General features: G+C 44.0%; 2 protein-coding genes across 5 annotated transcripts in view; both read left to right on the top strand.

Moving 5' to 3' along the window:
• AGBL4 (AGBL carboxypeptidase 4) overlaps positions 1-20,670 on the top strand; it is a 1,546,465-nt gene that overhangs the window by 1,301,585 nt on the left and 224,210 nt on the right. The window lies entirely within an intron of this gene.
• Positions 1-20,670, top strand: part of BEND5 (BEN domain containing 5) — a 49,467-nt gene that overhangs the window by 8,893 nt on the left and 19,904 nt on the right. Inside the window, exons 2-3 of one of the 2 annotated variants that reach the window (XM_002810847.5) lie at positions 6,600-6,733; positions 8,806-9,190. In XM_002810847.5, coding sequence (XP_002810893.1) covers positions 6,600-6,733; positions 8,806-9,190 — 519 coding nt within the window. The remainder of the gene's footprint in view (positions 1-6,599; positions 6,734-8,805; positions 9,191-20,670) is intronic. The other variant, XM_024235304.2, reaches the window with a different exon arrangement.

A 20,670-nucleotide genomic window follows, 5' to 3' on the forward strand; every position in this document is an offset into this window, starting at 1 on the left:
GGCCTGTATTAAACAGACTTGATTTGAAATGTTGGCTCTGCTATTTATGTCTTTATGGAAGCCACTTCGCTTCTTTGAACCTCAGTTTCTGCTTCAGTAGAATTATTGTAGGGATTAAATATAGTGAGTTTGTAAGGAATGTTGCCCAGAGCCTGGCACATAGTAGGTGCTCACTCAGTATTTGTTGAATGGATGAATGCAATTAGCTGACATTGTAGTAGCTAGAAAGGAGGAGGAAAAGGATAATGCCCAAATCTTTGGTGGTTTTCCTTGTCCTGGACATAAAAGAGTCCAGAAGTCAAGATTGGTGATTTTATCTTCAGAGGCTGCAGATTTATTTTTGCTTACACTAAAACTGATGATTTGGCCTCATGGTTAGAGCAGTTGCACAGACCGGCTGAGTAAAGAGCTTTCTTCATCCTTCCTAGTTTCTTCTGTGGTTTCTTGGAATTCAAAGCCAGAAGCATATCCCAAAGTCACATTAAAATGCCACATAAAGTATTTACTGTCTTACATGAGCCACACCACCATTCACCTTCATTCATGTGACCAGTCAAGAGTTACAGCTTCTTGTCACCCTGTGTTCTGTCTCCTCCTCACATCTCATCCGTCTTGCTTGCCACTGTCACATTAATCTTCCTAAAACATCTCTTTCATCATGTCTCAGTCTATGTCAGATACCTGCAGTGGTTCTCTTTGCCATGGGACAAAAGGCAAACAGGTAATACACAAGGGTAGCCTAACAGCTGCTATTTATTGAACATCTATGACAAGAAAGGCACTGTGCTTGGTGCTTTTACATGCACTGTCTCTTTGGAAAAGAGTTTATTATCCCCACTTCACTGGTAATGAAACTGAGTCTCAGACAGGTTAACTAGCTTACTCCAAGCTGCCACAGTTAGTATGTAGCAAAGCCAGAATTCCAAATTAGGACCACCTGATTCAAAAGACTACACTGTTTTTGCTAGATACTGGGCCACCCTCTCCCAACCATTTCTTCCATTTGTTATGATGACACTGAATGTTCAGTAATCTTCTATGAATATGAGGTATCCATACCTTCAACTCAGGATTAGGGTTAGGAAGGCACAGAGAGCAAATATTTGCACTATATAAGCCAGTGTCTCTCACGAAGTCACACCTTGCATTTTGGTTGGGTTCTTGTCATATACTGGGTTGTAAGGACCAAAAACACAAGGACTACTTGGCATAGTGCTGAAACCAAAACAGGAACTTGGTAAATGTTCACTGCCTGCAGAAAAGAATGAGCAGAGGACTTGGGACTTCCTGACTCTCACTCTGGGAACATGGGTCCAGGAAGAGACTGCTAAGTATTAGGATGAAGCCAGGAGGTGGTTAACTCTCAGAGGAGCCTTGAAATCCCCCTGGCCAAGCATGGAGGCAGCCAGGATCCAGGTCAAGAGGCATGTGAATCAAGGTGCTGTCTGCTTCAGTCCCTTTCCTGAACTCATTCCTGACACTTCAGAGCTTCCTGGACTATTCAGCCACCTTTTCAAAGAACCCATTCAAGCCCTGAGGGTGGCCACAACTTGTTTCTGTTGTACCTGGTGATGGTTGCTGCTTTCTGGAGACTTACTGAGGATAGAGGACATGGTCTGGCAAGAAAGCGGGAGTCAAGTGGTCTTCTGCTTTGAGCTTAGGCTGGAGAATTTAGATGTCCTCGACTGTAGCTATCATTCACTCATTCATTCAGTATTTATTCTGGCTCTACCCTGTTCCAGGAATGTGTTTAGAGGGGATAAAGCATAGGCTTAGGAGGCACATGGATCTATAGCACATCTTGGCTCTGTAACTTCCCAGCTGGGTGACTTTAGGAGGAGAGTTTTGTTTCTTTGAGCCTCATTTCTTCTTTTTTGGAAAAAAAGTGTGGCTTATAATACCTACTTGCAAGGTTGTTGTGAGGTATAATTTATATGAAGATCTTTATAGAGGTATCTGACATGTAGTAGACATTCCACAAGTGGTAACCTAATTTTTTATTGAGGTATATTTCATTCAATGTGAATTTCACCATTTTAACCATTTTAAAGTGTGTGCAAGTGAGTGTTTTTTGGTATATTCCTAATGTTCTGTAACCATCACCACTACTTAATTCCAGAATGTTTTTATCACCCAAAAAGAAAACAAATCCGTGTTACCCATTGAGCAGTCACTCTTTATTGCCCTTTTCCCCCTGCTCTTGGTAACAACTAAACTACTTTTTGTCTCTATGGATTTACCCATTCTGAACATTTCATATAAATGAAATCAATAAATGGCCTTTATGTCTGGTTTCTTTTACTTTGCATAATATTTTTAAGATTCATCTGTGTTGTAGCATGAGTCAGTACATCATTTCTTTTTATGGTTGAATAATACTCTGTTGTATGGGTATACCACATTTTGTTATCCATTCATGAGTTGATGGACAGTTGGGTTTTTTTCCACCTTTTGGCTGTTAATGAATAATGCTGTTATGAACATTTGTGTATGAGTTTTTGTTTGGGTATATGTTTTCATTTATCTTGCATATACACCCAGGAGCAGAATTGCTGGGTTATGGTAATTCTGTGTTTAGTTTTCTGAGGAACTGCCATAAAGTTCTCTACTATGGCTGCCCATTCTACATTCCCCAGCAGGAATGTATGAGAGTTGCAATATCTTTACATTCTTTACACTTGTTATTTTCCTTTTATTTTTGATTTGAGCCATCCTAATGAGTATAAAGTGGTATCTCCTTGTAGTTTTGATTTGCATTTCCCTAATGACTGATGATGTTGAGCTCCTTTCATATGCTTATTGGTGTAGCCTGTTTTTATTATTCTTTAATTAAACATTTTTGTTTGATGAGTCTCTATTGTATGGATAGTTCTATATGGGCCCTGCCCTGAGGTTACTCATACGCCAGTGGATAAGATCTTTAAGCAGATAATTGCAAATAGTAAGATAATAGACTACAAAGAAGGTAGGTAGGATGTGTAGATGTGTAATGCATCTTTGAGGGGGAGGGAGGAGATGAGTGGAAGCTAAGCAAAGTTTGTCTAGCACATAAGAAAGAAGGGCATTCTAATTAGATGGAAGAGCTTAGAGCCTTGAGTATAGCTGGTGGGGGAATGAGGCCTCCTGTCATCAGATGGGGAGTGTCACCCATCTTAGGCAGCTAAGCAGGTCTCTACCTCCAGAAGCAAGCCTGCCCCAAGCCCCAAGCCAGCAGAAGCCAGCAGGCAATCCTTGCTGAGCTCTGTCATCCACTGCACCTTTGTCTGCATGGGGCTCTATTGTTTTCAAGGAACATTTACTGAGCTGATTTGATCCTACTTGAGGTAGATATTGTATCTCCATTTCTACAGAGAAAAATTATGCTCAGTGAGGTAGCAGCTTGCCTGACATCTCACACCTACAAAGTGACAGAACTGGACTTGGAATCCAGGTTGTCTGACGCCTAGTTTATTCCACATCTGCACACTGAGCCTCAGCTCTTCTTAACTTGGCATTCAAGGCCACTTACTTTCTAGTTCCAACCACCTTTTCTTCCCTTCTCACCTCTCCCTCCTGCCTATAACTGAACCATCTTTCATAACCATTTTTATCTAAATATTTCCCCAGCCTTCCCCATTTGGCTTCTATTCTTTACCCCTCTTGTGTAGTCCAGATTCTTACCATCCTTTAAATGGCTATCCTTTTATGAGCACCAACTGTTGAAGTGCCATTCATTCTGCTCAAGTTTTTAACACACAGAATTGGTAATCTTCACAGTGTTCTGCAATGTGAGTAGGAATTATTTACTTCAATTCATAGATGAGGAAATAGTCTCAGAGAAGTAAATTAACTTACTCAAGATCACCTAGCAAGTAAGGAGTCTAGCTCAAATGCCACCTCCTTTCAAAAGCCTTCCAGGGTTACACTGACCGAAGTGATCTCCCATGCTCCTAAAATCCTTTAGCAGTTACTTCTCCCTTATTAAAATTCAGCATTTGAGATCTTGGGTTCTCTTTTCTTGTGTTTTTATCTTGTATCCCCAACTGGATGTTTGTTCATCTGTGTCCCCAGGGCCAGTTTAGATCCTACAGAGTAAATTCTCAGTAAAGGTTAAGTCGAGGCATAGAAGGCAAAGCTCTGGATCTGGATTATGGGGTCAGAGTTCTCCTACATTCATGTTATGACACTAACTTCTGTGACCTTGCACAACAGTGAGCTCTCCAGGATGGGGACCCTGTTCATCCTGCCCCTCCTTTATTCCTGGGCCTGAGAGTTGCATGGATGGATGCACAGACTTCACCATTTAGAACCTCGTTTTTCTCATCTGCATTTTGAAAAGTAGAATTGGATGATCTGAGGATCATTCTCCATCCAGATGTTAACGTGGTTTTTGAGTCTGAACGATTGCTTTTCTCCACACCAACATGATCCTGAGCTACAGAGTTTCAGACCAGGAAGGCATAGCGTAGCTTGTCATTTCTAATTGATGGCTCTGCATGTCAGACTTTGCCCTCAACTTGTCAAACTAAAGACTAGTCCAGGAGCTTTGCCCCAACACATTCAGAAATCCTAATACCACCCTCATCGTCTCTCTCTCTTTCTCTCTGTCTGTTTTTTTCACACACACACATACACACACACACACAAAAACACCATTGCAAGATAATTTCATCTGAAGTACTTTCTTTAGATTTTACATTTTAACAGCCTTTTGACTTAGAAGTCAGCAGTGATTCGTAGGAGGAAAACTGTTGCTCTTTTAGAAAATCCTGAGTCCCTATTGTTGTTCATGCCTAACCCATTGGATGTATTTTATAGGCACAATGAGCGCAAGAATGAGCCATTGTGAAAATAGGAACCCAAGAATTGCTCCACTGCTCAGTGGGAAAGGCCATTTTCATCAGTAGGGGGTTGTTAACAAAGACCACCTCTTTTTTTTCTGAGCAGTTCATTTATCATCCTGACCCTACTTAAATCATTTCTTTGTTGTTATTTTTTTTAAATTAAATCTCTACTCACTTTATGCTTAAGAGAAGAAAATGATTCAGAACACATGGATAATACCAATTATATTGTGCCATCCATTGAATGTCCAGTGTGTAGCAGGCACCGTTCAGTGGGTTGCGTGAATTATTGCTCTCATCCTCACAACCTCCATTATGAGGAGAGACTTGAGTTCAGAGAGATTAAGGCCCTTACCTACCTGTCCTCATCCTGTCATAGAAAAGCTGAGGTTCACACTTAAGTCTCTGATACTAGACTCCCACCTCTGACCAGCTGGGCCTTCATTCCTAAGACCATTTGGGAAGATTCAGCATTTGAGTACATTCTGAAATAGTTATGTGCTTATAAGCTGCCTTCTCAGCTTTACTAACAAGTTGTGAGGAGAGAAGCCTGGCCTGGGAACAGTGTAAGAGCATGTTTAACACATACAAATACATACATAGACACACACACACATACACACACAAAACCCTTCAAGACTGGATCTGGATTTAACTAACTACCTGGCCATATTCTATATCCAACATTGGGCAACATGCTACAAAACGCATTTGGGTTATAGCAGTGGGAACCTCTGAGGACTATGAGAAACAGCAATCTCTAAAGTGTCAGTTTAAGCCCTGAACACAAAGTATTTTACCACAAGGGGACAGTCCAGAGAAGATTCAGATTTTTGCCTCTGGAGCCCTCTTGTTTGAACTTTTATTTTTGGACATATCCAGTGAGTGACAAATCTGGGAAGTCCAGTTTGAAATCTGTGCAGAAAAAGAAACAGATTATCTGAGGTTGAGCTTAAAGAATGAGAAAATGAGTAGAAGTAATATCCTTTTATATTTGTGTAGCACTTTACATTCAGTATGTGTCATGAGCACACGTAAGCAGTGGGCGAGGTGCCAGAGGCCTCTTTCCCATTCCCGGCTGTTCCTCAGACTCACGCCGTGGGCAAGCCTCTTCCATCGTCAGGGTTTAAATTTCTTCATGTAACATGAGCGAGTTGGACCACTTGTTCACTGAGGTCCCTCAAAGTCAGTCATGCTGAGATTTGATACCAGTAAAAAGGGGATAAATGTTATTCTACCCCCGTCTGCCTTACCGCAGCCTGCCTTATGTCAGGGCTGTGGAGATACCCTTGCCCTTTCTTACATCCCTATCAGCTGTAATCTCTCTCATGTCTATTGGCACTTGAGCTGACAGAAACCCACCAAGTTCTCCTGGGAAGACACTTGGCTTAGAAAGATCTCAGTTGAGTTGAGGGATTCATGTGCCATATTAGTTTAGATCAGACAGCAATCTAAGGGCTGTTCCAATTCAAGATTCTAGAATTCCATAAAAGGCCACCCTTTAGGATGTACTTAGAGAAACCCCTAAGCAAATTCACTGGCTGCTATTTCAACACTTTGTATGACAGTGCTTTTAGCAAACACCCTTGTTCCTAGATCTGCACTGCTATTAGGATCCCTGCATGCAAGAGGGAACCAGCCTTGAGTTTGTTTGTTTTTCCTTTTTAACTGGTCTGGCCTCAATTATTTTCTAGCATTTGAGGTTTTGGGCATTCTAAACTCATAATGACTCATTTTAACTCATGATGAACCTTGTTCTCTTGATATGCATTTTAGAAGACAAATCTGACCTTGAAAACAGTGTGATGCAGAAGAAAATAAAAATCCCCAAGCTTTCTCTTAATCATGTAGAAGAAGATGGAGAGGTTAAAGATTATGGGGAAGAAGATTTACAGCTTAGACACATCAAGGTAACAAAATCTTTTCTTTCTTTGGAAGTATGCAGGAGCATTTTCAGATATCTCATAGCTAAAGAGTTTCAGTCTGGCTTCCTCTCCCCATGTAAATGTCCCCTGGTATCACAGGCTATGATTTTTTCAGGGTAGTGAAAGCATGGGACAACTAGTGTGTATTTGCCTTGCTGGCCAACTTTCCAGAGAGCCTTGATTCATGCTGTGCCTCCAAGCATGGTCCTGTTTGCACAGTCTGTGCAGTGTCATCGCTGTTGGAGGTTTGGAGCGGTGTGTTTCTCCTTGGCCCACAGCTCCGGAGAGGTCACTGCTAAGCTCCAAGAACTTAGTTAAGCAGCTGTTCTTGGGGAGAAGTTTAGGGCCAGTCACTGTCAGATTGCCCCAAATAGCTAAGGCTGGACTCATTGGGAAGTGCACGAGGTTCACAGAAGGGATTTGTGAGACCTCGGGTTAGATGAAAACATTTGCATGAGGTTGCATTTTCTTGCTGTGTGCCCCAGTTGGTCTCCAGCCTTCACTTTGGAAACTGCTGAAAATCTTGTTCGGCAAGCTAGCTGTTTTTTTCTGTGCAGTAGATACCTGAGAGGAAGGGAGAAGGAAGATAAGGAAATGGGATGTCTTCTGCATTGACCATGGTCTGATTTTGGTCACAAGGTTGAGGGTGTTCCCAAGGAATGTAGCTGAGTTCAGTTCATGGCATTCACTGTACTCCTGCTATGCGCCTGGCCCTGCGCTGGTACCTGGAACCATTAGCCAGACATGGTCCCTGCCTCCAGGGGTCTCACATTATAGTGACACAGACATATTGTAACGATCACTTTAGATAAATGATAAATTGATCTACACTAGTAGCACCTTATCTCAGCAGATAAAACGACCTAAGATTTTGTCATGTAACACAATATCAGAGTCATGATTTCATTGGGCTGGGTTTGATTTGGTTTGGTTTTCCTTCAATTTCCTGAAACTTAGTGAGAAATGCCTGGAATCTCATGTCCTCAGTTGTCTACACTTCCTACACGTGCCCCAGTCAGGAGAGCTCCTAACCCTCCTGCCCTGAGTGAAGAATTCATTTGATCCTGTAACTCTCACTGCCCCTCAGTAGAAGCTATAGCTACTTAAGCTAGAATTTCCTTAGGCAGTGGAACCCCAAGCTCTGGAGGGGGTCCTGGATAATTCTCTGGTAAATGAACTTTCTTCTCTGTATCCACTGTCTTGCTGAGGGAGAGGCTGGCAGACATAGGGGAAGGAGCCTTGTACTGAAAATTAGATTCCGAATTCTGGTTTTGCCTCTCCTTGTATCTCACTATGTGACCCTAAGTGTAGTCCTTCCCTGAATTCTCTGACCCTCAGTTTTCTCACCTGTAACATGAGGAAGTTCAACTGAAAGTACCTTTCAGTGCTAGAATTCTTTGAACTTTTCAGTTGAGTAAACATTTTCCAAGCCCCTACTGAGTGCCAGTTCTGAGTGAGTAGGCAGAGGAGAAACAGAGAAAATAAGACATGTTTTCTGCCCTAGATTAGTGCAGATTAGAGTTTTTAACATCCTTTCCATCTAAAGCATTGTTGATGAAAAGTTTACATGGTGAATTGCCTTTAGGGGAGGCATTTTATGTTTTTGTTGTTGAAGACATTTGTGACTCCTCTGGGATCACTTGGCCTGGCCTGATTTCTCCCTAATTCTCCACAAATACATATTGAACACCCCCATGAGCAAGCCACTGCCTAGGCATTGTGGGTGGGCTGGGGCCTGGGGAGTTGGGAAGGGTGGTCATGGTATATGCATCCAGGAGGGAGAGTGGTGAAAAGGAAAAAGTGCAGGCCTGGGAAACCAGTGTCCTGGTTATGACTCTGGGCAAGCCCCTTCCCCACTCGGAACCCCATTTATAAAATTTATAAAATGTTACCCCATTTATAAAATGAAGGGCTTTAACTAAGTGTTTGCACAGGTTTCTCCAAGCACTGATGTTCTGTGATTCTGTGATTTTAGGATTGTCTGGGGAAATATTGAGCTGCAGTCCAAGAAAGTCCCAGCTGCCCTTGCCTGAACTGATTCTCGTTGTCCTACACAGAGACCTGAGGGGCGGAAGCCGAGTGAAGTGGCGCACAAGAGCATCGAGGCAGTGGTGGCTCGGCTAGAGAAGCAGAACGGCCTGAGCCTGGGCCATAGCACGTGTCCGGAAGAGGTCTTCGTGGAGGCCTCACCAGGCACAGAGGACATGGACAGTCTAGAAGATGCTGTGGTGCCCCGGGCTCTGTATGAGGAGCTGCTGCGCAACTACCAGCAGCAACAGGAAGAGATGCGCCACCTCCAGCAGGAGCTGGAGCGTACTCGGAGGCAGCTGGTACAACAGGCCAAGAAGCTCAAGGAGTACGGGGCACTTGTGTCTGAAATGAAGGAGCTCCGTGACCTTAACCGGAGGCTCCAGGACGTGCTGCTCCTGCGGCTTGGCAGCGGTGAGTACCCCAGCAGGTCACCTACCACTCCACTTGGGTGGAATACTTCATGCAGATCCTCTTCCGGGAAGGGAAAGGGGAGAGGGAGACCAAGTGCCCTGAGGCTAGGGAAGGACAGACTCTTGGCTTACCAGTTATCTCAAGGAAGAGTCACTCCCCACTCATAGTGAATCTGATAGGACCTTATGTATGCAGCAGCCTCAGCTACGGCAACATTGGTGAACATGGGTCAGAGACTAAGAGCTGACAAAATATTTGTCACTGCTCACTCATTTATGCATTTGTTCAGCAAGAGGCAGTAACAGGGATTGTAGGGAACCTCTCCAAGGAGGTTTCAGGATAGTAAAAAGAAGTAGACATGATCCTAACAACATGTATTAGTTTAAATCAGAAAGTGATAAATGCCAAAGGAGAATGCTGACAAAATGATATGAGAATTCACGGGTTGGAGAGGTTATTTGTAACTGAGGGCATGGAGAGACTTCAGTAAGAAACTGAGCTTTGAAGGTTGGGCAGTGTTTCAAGGCACAAGAGGAGGCTGAGCAGCACTCGTGAGCATGGGCCTATACCTGGAGCACACTAAGAGGATTAATGCAAATGTGCTTTGAGGACAGAAGATGGAAGGACTTGAAAACTTTACCAGCCTGGGATGTCTGGACTTGTTTTGGTAGGAATGGAAAGCATTAGAAAGCTTTGAGCAGGGAGGCACGTGACCTTAGGAAGATGAATATAAAGAAGTATAAAACTCCTTTGGTTTGCTCATAGAACTTAATAGGTTCTTATACTGCACCCTATTTTAACTAATCAGGTTTTCTGATCTAAAGTGGTTTAGAAGCAGGGATCGAGAAATCTGAAAGGCAGCAGCTTTGACTGCCGGAAGAAATGACTGCTTACCAGAGAGAAAAAGACAGAAAAATGCTTTCAGAATATAAGAATACAGAACTGTAGAAGATAGACCCCAGTCAATATTGAGGAAATCGGTATAACACAAGTTCGTTGCCTCCATAGCCCCTGAAGACATTAATAACTCTGAGTCAGTGTGCTTTGCTTGAAGAAGGTGGTAATCTAGGCTAGAAATATCCCCAAAGTTTAAATAAAATACAATTTTGCCCTTATGAAGGTTTTCATTATCTAGATAATATATTTAGATACGAAGCTTCATTCTTCTGTGATTTATTCTTACCCTAATTTACTTATATTTGTAGGTGTCATTTGCTTCTTAAAGTATGTCCCCAAGGTAGTGGCTCAGTAGATCTTTGGATAGTCCAAGAAGTCAGCAGAGAGGCCTTTTCATGCCCTTGTCATAGAAAAGGAAATGACGTTGGGACTTCCCCAGAGTCACTTAGGAGGCAGAGGTAGAGTTCTGTCTCAACTCTAGTCACTCAATTCATAGGCTGGAGTTTGTCCACTCCCCAGCTATACCATTGGCTTGGCCATTGTCCCAAATCATAGTCTACAGAGGTTCACAGAGACATGAAAAGTCGCATATGGTTTGCAACTTCAAAAGTTAGTAAAGTTCTTTATTAAAATAAAATCTCAAAGAGAAATCATAAATGTAAAAATTTGTAAAAGCTGTATTGTTCTTGTAGCAGTGATGGGGGATGGGGATAACTGAAATTTTCAGAGAGAAAAAATGTTTCCCAATCTTAAAGTGAATAATTTGTATTTTCAGTGTGCTTTGTATGCTATGCCTTTTATGAACTCTTGGGGGCTTGTGGGGAAGTACACCAAAAACAGAAATTCTTCGTACTTAGTTCAACTCCCAGGGAAACTACCTGTTTTTCATGATTACGAACTGAGTTCAAACTCTAGAAACCACTCCTGAGCCTCTGGGGTGGTAAGACACCCTGCATTTTACATCATTATATGCCTCTTTTAGTCCTAAAACATGTAGAAAAACTTGACCTGAAGCATAGTTTCAGTGTCTTGATCTTTCTAGGCTCTCCCATCCCACAGGCCTTGAAGGCCATTGCACAGGCCAGCGGCTAGCTCTTCCCTGATCTGAGTCACCGTCATCATTACAATGGGTTGGATTCAACATAAATCAGCTGGAGCCCCAAGTATGCATAGACCACCCACCCTATCCTCTCAGGGCTACAGGCATCCTGGAAAATCACACCCACTGTCTCTCATCAGTGAAAGCTTAAAAGTCTATTGATTAACACATGTTAATAGGAGAATGCTAGTGTGCCAACTTCCAAGACAAATCCACAAGAATAAAATAAAAGGATCTCTACCCTTAAGAGGAGGTTGTATGTTTTCACGGCTTGGATTCAAATCCCAACTTCCCTACTTCCCAACTCTGTGGCTTTGGGAAGCTCATGTCCTTCTTTCCTTTCTTCCTTCCTTTCCTATGACCTTATTTTCTTCCGTGAATACTTGCTGGTCTCCTGCTACATGCCAGGGACCTTGCCTAGTGTAAGAATACAGTATATTTGCAATATAGCCCTTGCCCTCTGCCCTTGAGGAGTTTAAAGTTTGATGAGGGAAACAGATCCTGAAACAATCAATGACAGCACAGTACATAAATGCCATCATAGGGACAAAACCATAGAGGACTGTGGGACAGCAGATGGGATTACCCACCAGATTTTGAGGGGTCAGAGAAAGAAAGCTTCCTGAAGGAAACAACTTTTAGGCTGAAGCCTGAATGATGAATTTTTGTTATCCAAACAGGAATCAGTAGATGGGGAGAGTGAGGAGCAATTTAGGCAAAGAGCATGTATGTCTCTGACCCTTAGTGTTCTCATATGTAAAATGGGAATGATAATATTACAGCCTGTGACACACCGCATAGTGCCTGACATTCTGTTAATGCTTGATTACTGTTAGCTCCTGTTGAACATCATGTAATGGAGGAGCTAAGACAGGGTTAACTTTGGCTTTTAACTCAGGCACCCCCAGCCAGTAGTTGGCTATATGACCTTGGGCAGGTTAACTAACTTCTCTGCCTCAGTATCCTCTTACAATGTTGAAGATAAGAGGGGTTATATATGTTTGTTCATTTGTTTATTCAATCAGTCAGCTAACATTGACCAAATACTTTCTCAGCCTAGGAACTTAGGGAGATACAAAGAAGATTAAGACATTGGGAAGTAGGGAGAGGGTAGCGATGGAGGTAAACATGTTATTAAAACACAGAGTGCCAGTTCTGGGAGAGAGGTTAGCATCTGAAGGGAGAAGTCTCTCTTGGAAAGTCTGGTAAGATATCCCCTTGCTGTAACAGATCCTGATCTATAAACACCACTAAGAAGGCAGAGAACAACCAGAAAGCGAATGAGAGACCCTTGTTTGACTCTCGGCTTCAATTGCCCTCTGAGAAACATGTCCCGGCTTAGGGTTGATGTAGGGCCCAGGCTTTGCCATTCTCTGCCCCCTGGGCCTCATTTGAGTGTTGCTCCTGGAGGCATATCCTTGAGGATTTTCATTTTTCGTCCACCTCAGCTAGGGGCCTAGCTCAAGGGCCTTTGTCTAGCTTGGGTGCTGGATCGTTCACACCATAACAGGCAAATTCAGAGACGAGGGAGGGCAACAGGTCAGGAGGTGCTCAGTTTTCAAAAGAAATCTACCTGCCTGGAAGAATCATCATTTACTCACCCAGGTAGTGGGGTCCTACGAATGGTAGATGGTAGTGGAGAGCAGCTACCTGGTCTTTTCAGACTGATGGGGACTCAGAGTGGGAAGCGGGTCCGTTAGCAGCCAGGAGTTGTAATGGCACACCTTGGGGAGGTTGGGGTCAGAAAGGTGGAGCCACACCCAAGGGTGGGAGATAGCAGCAAGAGAGTATGTTTCAGAGGCTTCACTGAATCGTACACGTCTTCATTTGCACATTTATGCATTCTTTCATTCATTCCACACACAAGAAAAGATGGATTTAACAGGAAGTATTCCACCATGGAGTCATGGAGTTGTGAAAGAACTTAGGCTATAGACTGTCACCCTCATTTTGCTGATGAGGCAACAAGCCCAAAAAGTGTCACTGGCTTATTCCTAAGGGTCTCCTGACCCCTGGTCCTGCATGCCTCTCTCTGGACCCTCACCCGTATGGCCTTCTTTAGCTCTTAGACTTCATTTTTCCCAACATGGGGGTGTCTCCTCCATCCCCTTCACTCCCCACAAAGGATATCATCTCTCTCTGTAAAACAGAACTTTCCTTGTCTGTGATCTTAGCATGGTAAACTACCCTTTCTGACGGGAAGGAACCTCACTTTCCTCCACTGTCAAAATTAAATAAGGAAGCATATGTAATAACTTTAGCCCCGTGACCCCCATATTGTAAGTGTTCGATAAATGCCAGTCCCCTTTTCCTTTTTCTCCCTTTCCTGCCCATCGTCCCCCAAATAAGTAAATGCCGAGGATGCCAAAAGCATGGTGACATTCCAATGTACAAGGTACAGATGTTTTTCTGTGTATATTCATTTATTCATTATTTATTTTATTCAGTGAACAGTTATCGAGGGTATCCTTTGTTCCAGGACTGGGTTAGGTGCTGGGAATAATGTAATGAACAAGACAGAGTGCCTTTTTAAAAAGCAATGCACAAGTAGATTAGAATGGTGTGTTTAAACCGGGCGTTGGCAGCCACAGAGAATTTTAGGGGATGAAGGGAAGCAGAACAATAGAGACCCAGTTGGGGGAGGGTAAGCCCCCATGTGTGAGAATGGAGTAAATTCTAGGGTCTCTCTTGGTTTCTCCTCAGCTAGATTCCCTGTTCTTAGAAGGCAAAGTCCAAGGCTACGGTGTCCTCCCCAGTTTGTTACACTGTAAGTACCACTTAGATAGTATAATTCATTGTGGTGTGACTCGGGTAACATTAGTTCAAATAAGACTCTCAAGGGCTCTGTGATTAATACAAAGAGGAGCAGACGTAATCCTTGCCTTCAGGATGCACACAGGTCTCACAGGGAACACAAACATGTACGCAGTGTGACACCAGGCAAATAAAATCAGTGCTCTAATTGCAAGAGGGAGGCAGATGATGGTTTTAGATTTTGTGTGTGCTTTGTCAGGGAATATAGGCAAAAATGATGAATTCTAACCAGAAGAGGCATAGATAACTAGAGTAATAACAGTAATTCACATGTGCATGGCATTTTACAGGTTTCAAAGCACCTTGACATTTTTATCTCACTGGACAATTCCGATAGTCTTATTGCAAGCCAGGTAGGGATTATTATCTCCATTTTAGAGAGGAGAATACAAAAAGAAGAGATAATGTCCTGTTGGCTAGATCATAAGCTGGCTGAAAGTTTCGAAAAAGGAGAAAGCCATTGTGGCCTGCATATCTGTTTCAACTTTTTAGAGCTGGATCACTAACACCTCTGTAACCCTCTGGGTTTGTGCCTTGTGTGCTGTCCAAGGTCCGTTAAAATACCAGCTTTGATCTTTAAAATCCTTTGCAGTCTGAACTGGTTTCTTTAAGCCCAGGTCTCTGATGGTGCCTTAGAAAAGGCAGCTAATGTCAGCCAAATGCTTCATGCTGGTTTTCTCCTGTACTGGAGACAACCTGGGCTTCAGCAGCAGATATTACTTGGGTTTGAATCTCAGCTGTCTTAATTTATTACCTGTGTAACTTCATACACATTTTTTAACCCTTCTCAGGTGTCTGTTTTCTCCTCTAGGTATCTTAAAGCCCACTACATACAGACAGGAGAACCAGCTCAGTGATTGAGAGCCCTAATGGGCTCTGAGGTCAGAAATACTGAGGTTTTTCAACCCCAGCTCTTCCAAATTCAAATTTTGTTGTCTCGGGCAAGTTACTTAACTTCCTCAGCCTTAGTTTTCTCATCTGTACAACAGAGTGAATGATAGTACCAACTATTATGGTTCTTAAAAGGAGCAAATGGGCCGGGGGCAGTGGCTCACACCTGTAATCCCAGCACTTTGGGAGGCCGAGGCAGGCGGATCACGAGGTCAGGAGATTGAGACCATCCTGCCCAACATGGTGAAACCCCGCCTGTACTAAAAATACAAAAATTAGCTGGGCATGGGGGCGCGTGCCTGTAGTCCCAGCTACTCGGGAGGCTGAGGCAGGAGAATAGCTTGAACCCGGGAAGCAGAGGTTGCAGTGAGCCAAGATCATGCCACTGCACTCCAGCCTGGTGACAGAGCAAGACTCTTGTCAAAAAAAAGGAGTAAATGAATAAATGGAGTAAAGTCATCTGCCTGGAGGCTGGCATATAGTAGGTGCTCAGTAGGGACTGCATCAAGATATAGAATCATTTGAAGATGTGCATGAGAAAATGTGTATATAGCACTTGGCACGTCATAGGCACCCATTGTCCTACAGCAGAACACAGATGTGATGGTCTGGCATGTCTCAATCTTTGGTCAACCCTGGATGACTCCTAGAGATTTCCTATTTCCCCTTGTAAGTCCTTAGAAATCATATTTGAACACTCTATTTTACAACCATGCCTGGACTTGATTTCAAACTCACTGGTCTGTAGCTTACAGAATTTGTCCATTACCACCCCCAACTTTTCCTGGGCAGAATTCCATCTTCCCATCTCTAGCTCTCAACCACCCCATTTGACCTCCTAGATTTTTTTAGCATCACTAGTTGTGGCTCAGTCTTCTCTTTGCCAGGACTCTCTTCTTGGGGCCTGTTTATCTCAGAGCTCTTTCCCGTCTCTTTCAGCCTCAGTTCATTTTCACAATGAGCAGGAGTACTATAAAAAAGTTGGGCTTTGAGAAAGGCCCAAAGCGGGTGGACAAGAGCCATTTTGTCTAGTTAGATGTTTACATCTCCCTTGTGGAGGTGAGGCCTAAGAGGCCCACAGTCTGCCTGCCAGTTTAGAGTTAGTGGTGGGGCAGTTTCAAAAACTATTATACCCTGCTTAATTCAGATGGCAGAAAGAGATCTAGTAGTAAGAAGTGGAGTAGTTTGTCTGAAAAATATTGGTCATCATCTACTTTGAAGGACTTTTTTTGAACTGTTGCCCAAATCGGAAGTAGCCGCAGTTTAAAATAATCCCAGATTATTTTAAAAGTTGATTTCAGGGTGGCTGAACAATTCAGGACACTCCTTCCCCTTTCTCCCTAGACTCCGTTTTCCTGGGGGCAGTGGGGATGGGGTTGAGGGACAACTCCAGGCTGTCCCTTTTCTAACAACTGCCTAGGTATTTAGAACATCCAGAGGAAGTTGTTAGGCTTTTCCCCATTGTCAGGATAGCAGTGTGTTTCTCCATTAGAGCAACGTTTTGCCTTCCATATTGCCATGTGACAAGCTTGTGTTTTTTTTGGATTTGCCAGTCAGGAAATGGAGGTGGGAAAGTGTTCATTACAGGCAAAGCCTGGTTTCTAGGAATACCTGCTTTGCGCCAGACACTAAATACTTTCCATATATAAAACAACCTCAGCAGTGGATAAAACAGGCTCAGAGAGATTAGGTAACTTGCCTGAGGCCACACACCCAGGAAAGGGTAGAACCAGGTTTCAAAACTGAGGCTCCTCTTGTTTTGCCATGCATCAGGCAGTCTGATCACAGAGTCGCTCAGCCATGTGCTTCTGTGGCACCATCCCTTTTGCCTGCCTCCTGATTAGGCCTTCATTGTTGGCCATTAGACCATCCAGTACTGCAGTGCATTCTGTGACTGCAGGACCCTTGAGCTTTTAGATGAATATTTCCTGCTTAATTTAAAAGCCCACCATGTCTTCATAGTTTCAGCCTTACCAGGCAACATGGCCTCAAGATACCAATCGGATAATTCCTGGAGTTTTCTTAGAAATTGTCTCTTTAGAGAGAACCCAGTTCAACTTTTCACCCTTGTCTTATAGATGGACAACTGAGGCCCAGAGAGGGGAAAAGACATATCTGTGCCATGTGGAATCAGAATGTATAGGATTTCGTGAATGCTGTATCATGAAGCAGTGGAAGGTTTGTGTTCAGCCAACATGGATGGATGTTTGTTTGGATGCCAGGATTCAGCAGGTCCCGGAGGCTAGCCATACCCTCCCTTGCTGCTCCAGGGGGCACTCTGAGTGTGGGGGGTAATTCTTAGAGTCCTAGGACCTTAGTCCTGTAAGGAACCCCAGAGTTCACCTCGTCTAGCCTCCTATACAGGACAAGAAGCTTTCTGCTGTCTCCCTGCCATGCAATCACCCAGCCTCCAGTAACATTCCCCTAGAGACAAGAAGCTCACTCACTGCCTTCCAGTGCAGCCTATCTCATTATTGGATAGCTCTGACTGTAGGGAAATGTTTTTGTGCAGGGAACATTATTGGATCCTTCCTCTGTTCCGAGCCCTGTGCTAGGCACAGAGAAATCAAATTGTTAAGCCCCGCTTGCTACCTTAAAGAAGTCACAGTCTCAGCAGCAGACAGTTGGGATGCAGGGTGAGCTTTACTTTGGTCCTGAGCTCTCAGGATGTTGAGAAAGGATACAAAAGAGAGCTCCTTACATGGCTGGGGTAGAAGAGTTGTGGGTGGCTGGAGGAGGCCCCAAGTTGAGGAACTATCTCAGGCAACAGGAGAGCCTAAACAAAGGTTTGGAGTTGTAAGAGAGGCTGGCTTATTCAAGGAACTGAAAGTAGTTCTGGTTGGACAGCACAGTGAAGGGCTGGGTAGCAGGAAGAGATGAGGTTGCCGACGTAGATGAGAGCAAGCAGAACTACCCCAGCCCCTCCTGCAGGTGGTTCGTGGGGGCACTTCCCCATTGGAGTGACCTGGGGTGCAGTCCTTCAACTCCTGAGTTGCTATTTTCCTCTGAGTCAGGCGGATCAATCAACAGCCATTTAGCAAAGATGAATCCCATATGGTCCCTACTCTGGAAGGGCTCATGGCCTGAAGGGAGTATCAGCAGAGGTCAGGGTCATGGATTGATTTGTTGGGCAGATGTCTACCATGTGATCAAACTTTGCCTCCTCATAACTCCTACCCTCAGGCACTCACTGTGCCCACAGTGGTCCCTCAGGAAACTGGGAGCAGCCCTTATGCTGCCCACCCCACTTATTCCCACCACAACTCCTTAGCCCCCCAACCCAGCCAACTGTGGTCCATTTTACATGCGTAGAATACATGTGTGGGCTTTCAGTGCTTCTTTGACAGGGCGTTCTGCACATACCCTGCCATTTGGATACTCTCTGGGCGCAGATAGCTGGGCAGGAGGGAAGTAGAAGAACCGCAGATGAAGAACCAGTCCAGTCTTCCCTGGCCACCAGAGGATAAGTTCAGAGCTTCTAGAGGTGACACCCTATTCCCCTTCCACCGCACCCCTCGTGATTGTGGAGCTTTTCACAGACCCCCTAGGAATGTCAAAGAAAGTCAGAGATGAGCTGAGGGTCCCACAGAGTAAACATTAGGCAAGAAGCTCTGAAAAGTACAGTTCACTGAGGAGGGGTAGCGTAGTGGAAAGAGCTGTCTTTAGAATCTGACAACCCTGAATATGAGCACTCACCACCTATGTGACTTCTGGCAAGTTACTTTACTGCTCTGAGTCTTTACAGAGGTAATAAGATCGATTTTGTAGGACCACCATAAGGATTAACTTCTTTCACTAAACACGTGTTTAGTGAGTGTTCTGTGTGGAGGACATTGCGCTGGGTGCCGGGGATATAGCAGGAACATCCCCTCGGTGTTTATGTTCTAGTTAGGGAGATGTTAAACAATCACGTGACACTGGGCTGAAAAATGCTACAGAGAGAAAAAAAGAGAGATACATTTGATATAAGATACTTAAGAAAGAAGACTTTTGTAGGTTTCAGCCACCTTTCCTTCTCAAATATGTCATTTGAAATGGGCATCTGCAATTCCTCAAAGTCAGGGAGAACCTTGACCCCCAAGACTGGGGACCTGGCCTGCTTTTTTCACCTCTTTCTTCCTGGGTGGGCTCCTCCCCCTTGGAAAGGGGGCTCTCTCAGATCCATTTCAACTCTGCTGCTCTGTGGTTCAGATTACCCGAGGGTATGGCCCCACTGTGGAGGCATCTTTGTGAGACGCTGGGATCTCACCTAATCCAGGATTCATGCTAGAATTTTTTTCTCCTGCCTTTACCCAGCAAAGCCTGCTCCTGCCCTCACTCGCAGAAGGCACTCAGAAAATGGAGAGAGAGAGGACCTGAAGAACCCCGGCCTCACTACTCCCCCACCTCCCCAAGATGTCACGCATCCATCAAAGCCCCAGTCAGAGATCACCACTTTCCTGAAGCCTTCTAGGATCCCTTAACCAGCAGTGGTCTACCCCTCCCCAAATTCATGCAGATCATCACATTGCACCCTTTGTGCACAGTGAGCCTGTGGTTTGTGCCACTTGCCTTCATCTTATGAGAACTACCCCACCCTAGGGTCACACACCCAACAAGCTCCTCTCATCCTCCAAGCCCCAACATAGAAGTTGGTGACCATCCTTATGAAGATTTCTTAGTCTCCTCCAGAGGCAGCACCCCCTCCTTTGCTTCTGCCCCAGTTTTTTTCCTAATGCTTGTTAGCCACATGGCTGGTGGTAGTCTGCTGCCTGTCTCTTTCCACTGCTGGACAGTGAAGCACTCAGTTCCACCCAGCCCAGGGCTGGCACTCAGGAGGTACTTAGTAGATTCTCACCAAAGGAATGAAACCAGATTTGTCTCTGCTTTCACTGGAAGTCTAATGGGGCTAAGAAACAGGCACAGCTACAGCAGCAGGTGAGAGCAGCTGATGACTTCTGAGAGGGTCTGAGAAGGTCCACAGAGGGGGGGATCCTCCTACCCAGCTCCGGAGGCATCTTCCCTAGTCTCTTTCCAAGGCCTTTGTTTAACTCCTTCATTATTATGAAGCTGTTCCCATGCCCAGGTACTTCTCGACAGTAAAATCATCTCTATTCTGCCAAATCTAGTACCCCCTGTGCCACAGCAGATGTTCTGTATGCATTTAGGAATTTTGACTTGATTTACTTTGCATTTATGAAGAAAATAGGATGGTACTTGTAACAGAGAAACTTCCTATTTACTTACAGAAGTAAAAGGATTTAGTCCTTTTTTCTAAAAAAAGAAAGAAAAAAGAATCTAATGTTGTTAACCTTTCTATTTCAGCTGAAATCAGAAATGATATTTAGTGTCCAAACACATACATGTTTGAAAAAATAGGTGATTTCTAAACCCAGAAGTCACACAAACATAAACATTTGTGTTAATCAGAAAGAACAGCATTAGTCCAGTTTATGATACAACAAGAATAGAAAACGGTGTAATTGCATGTATTTGTTGCCCCAGCAAACACTCACAAAGACCCTAACTGTGTGTCATGCTTTCCATTTTAGGAAAAAAGCCAGTAGGGCTTAAAGAGGTAAAGTAAATAACAGAACCAGGATCTTTACCAGGTTTTTCTAACACTAAATCTGTTGCTCATCCGTTAAATCAGTTGTTTGTATGCTATATAATAGTGTTTCACATGTTAAATCTGAACTTCCCCAGAACAGGAACATACTTTGTCTCTGGGTCCCCAGTGCCTCTTGCAGAGCCTAGATCTTGATATGCAGTCAGGGGTTGTGTGATGAATGGGTTCATG

This window comes from Pongo abelii, chromosome 1, assembly GCF_028885655.2.
Source record: "Pongo abelii isolate AG06213 chromosome 1, NHGRI_mPonAbe1-v2.0_pri, whole genome shotgun sequence".
NCBI classification, from domain to species: Eukaryota; Metazoa; Chordata; class Mammalia; order Primates; family Hominidae; genus Pongo; species Pongo abelii.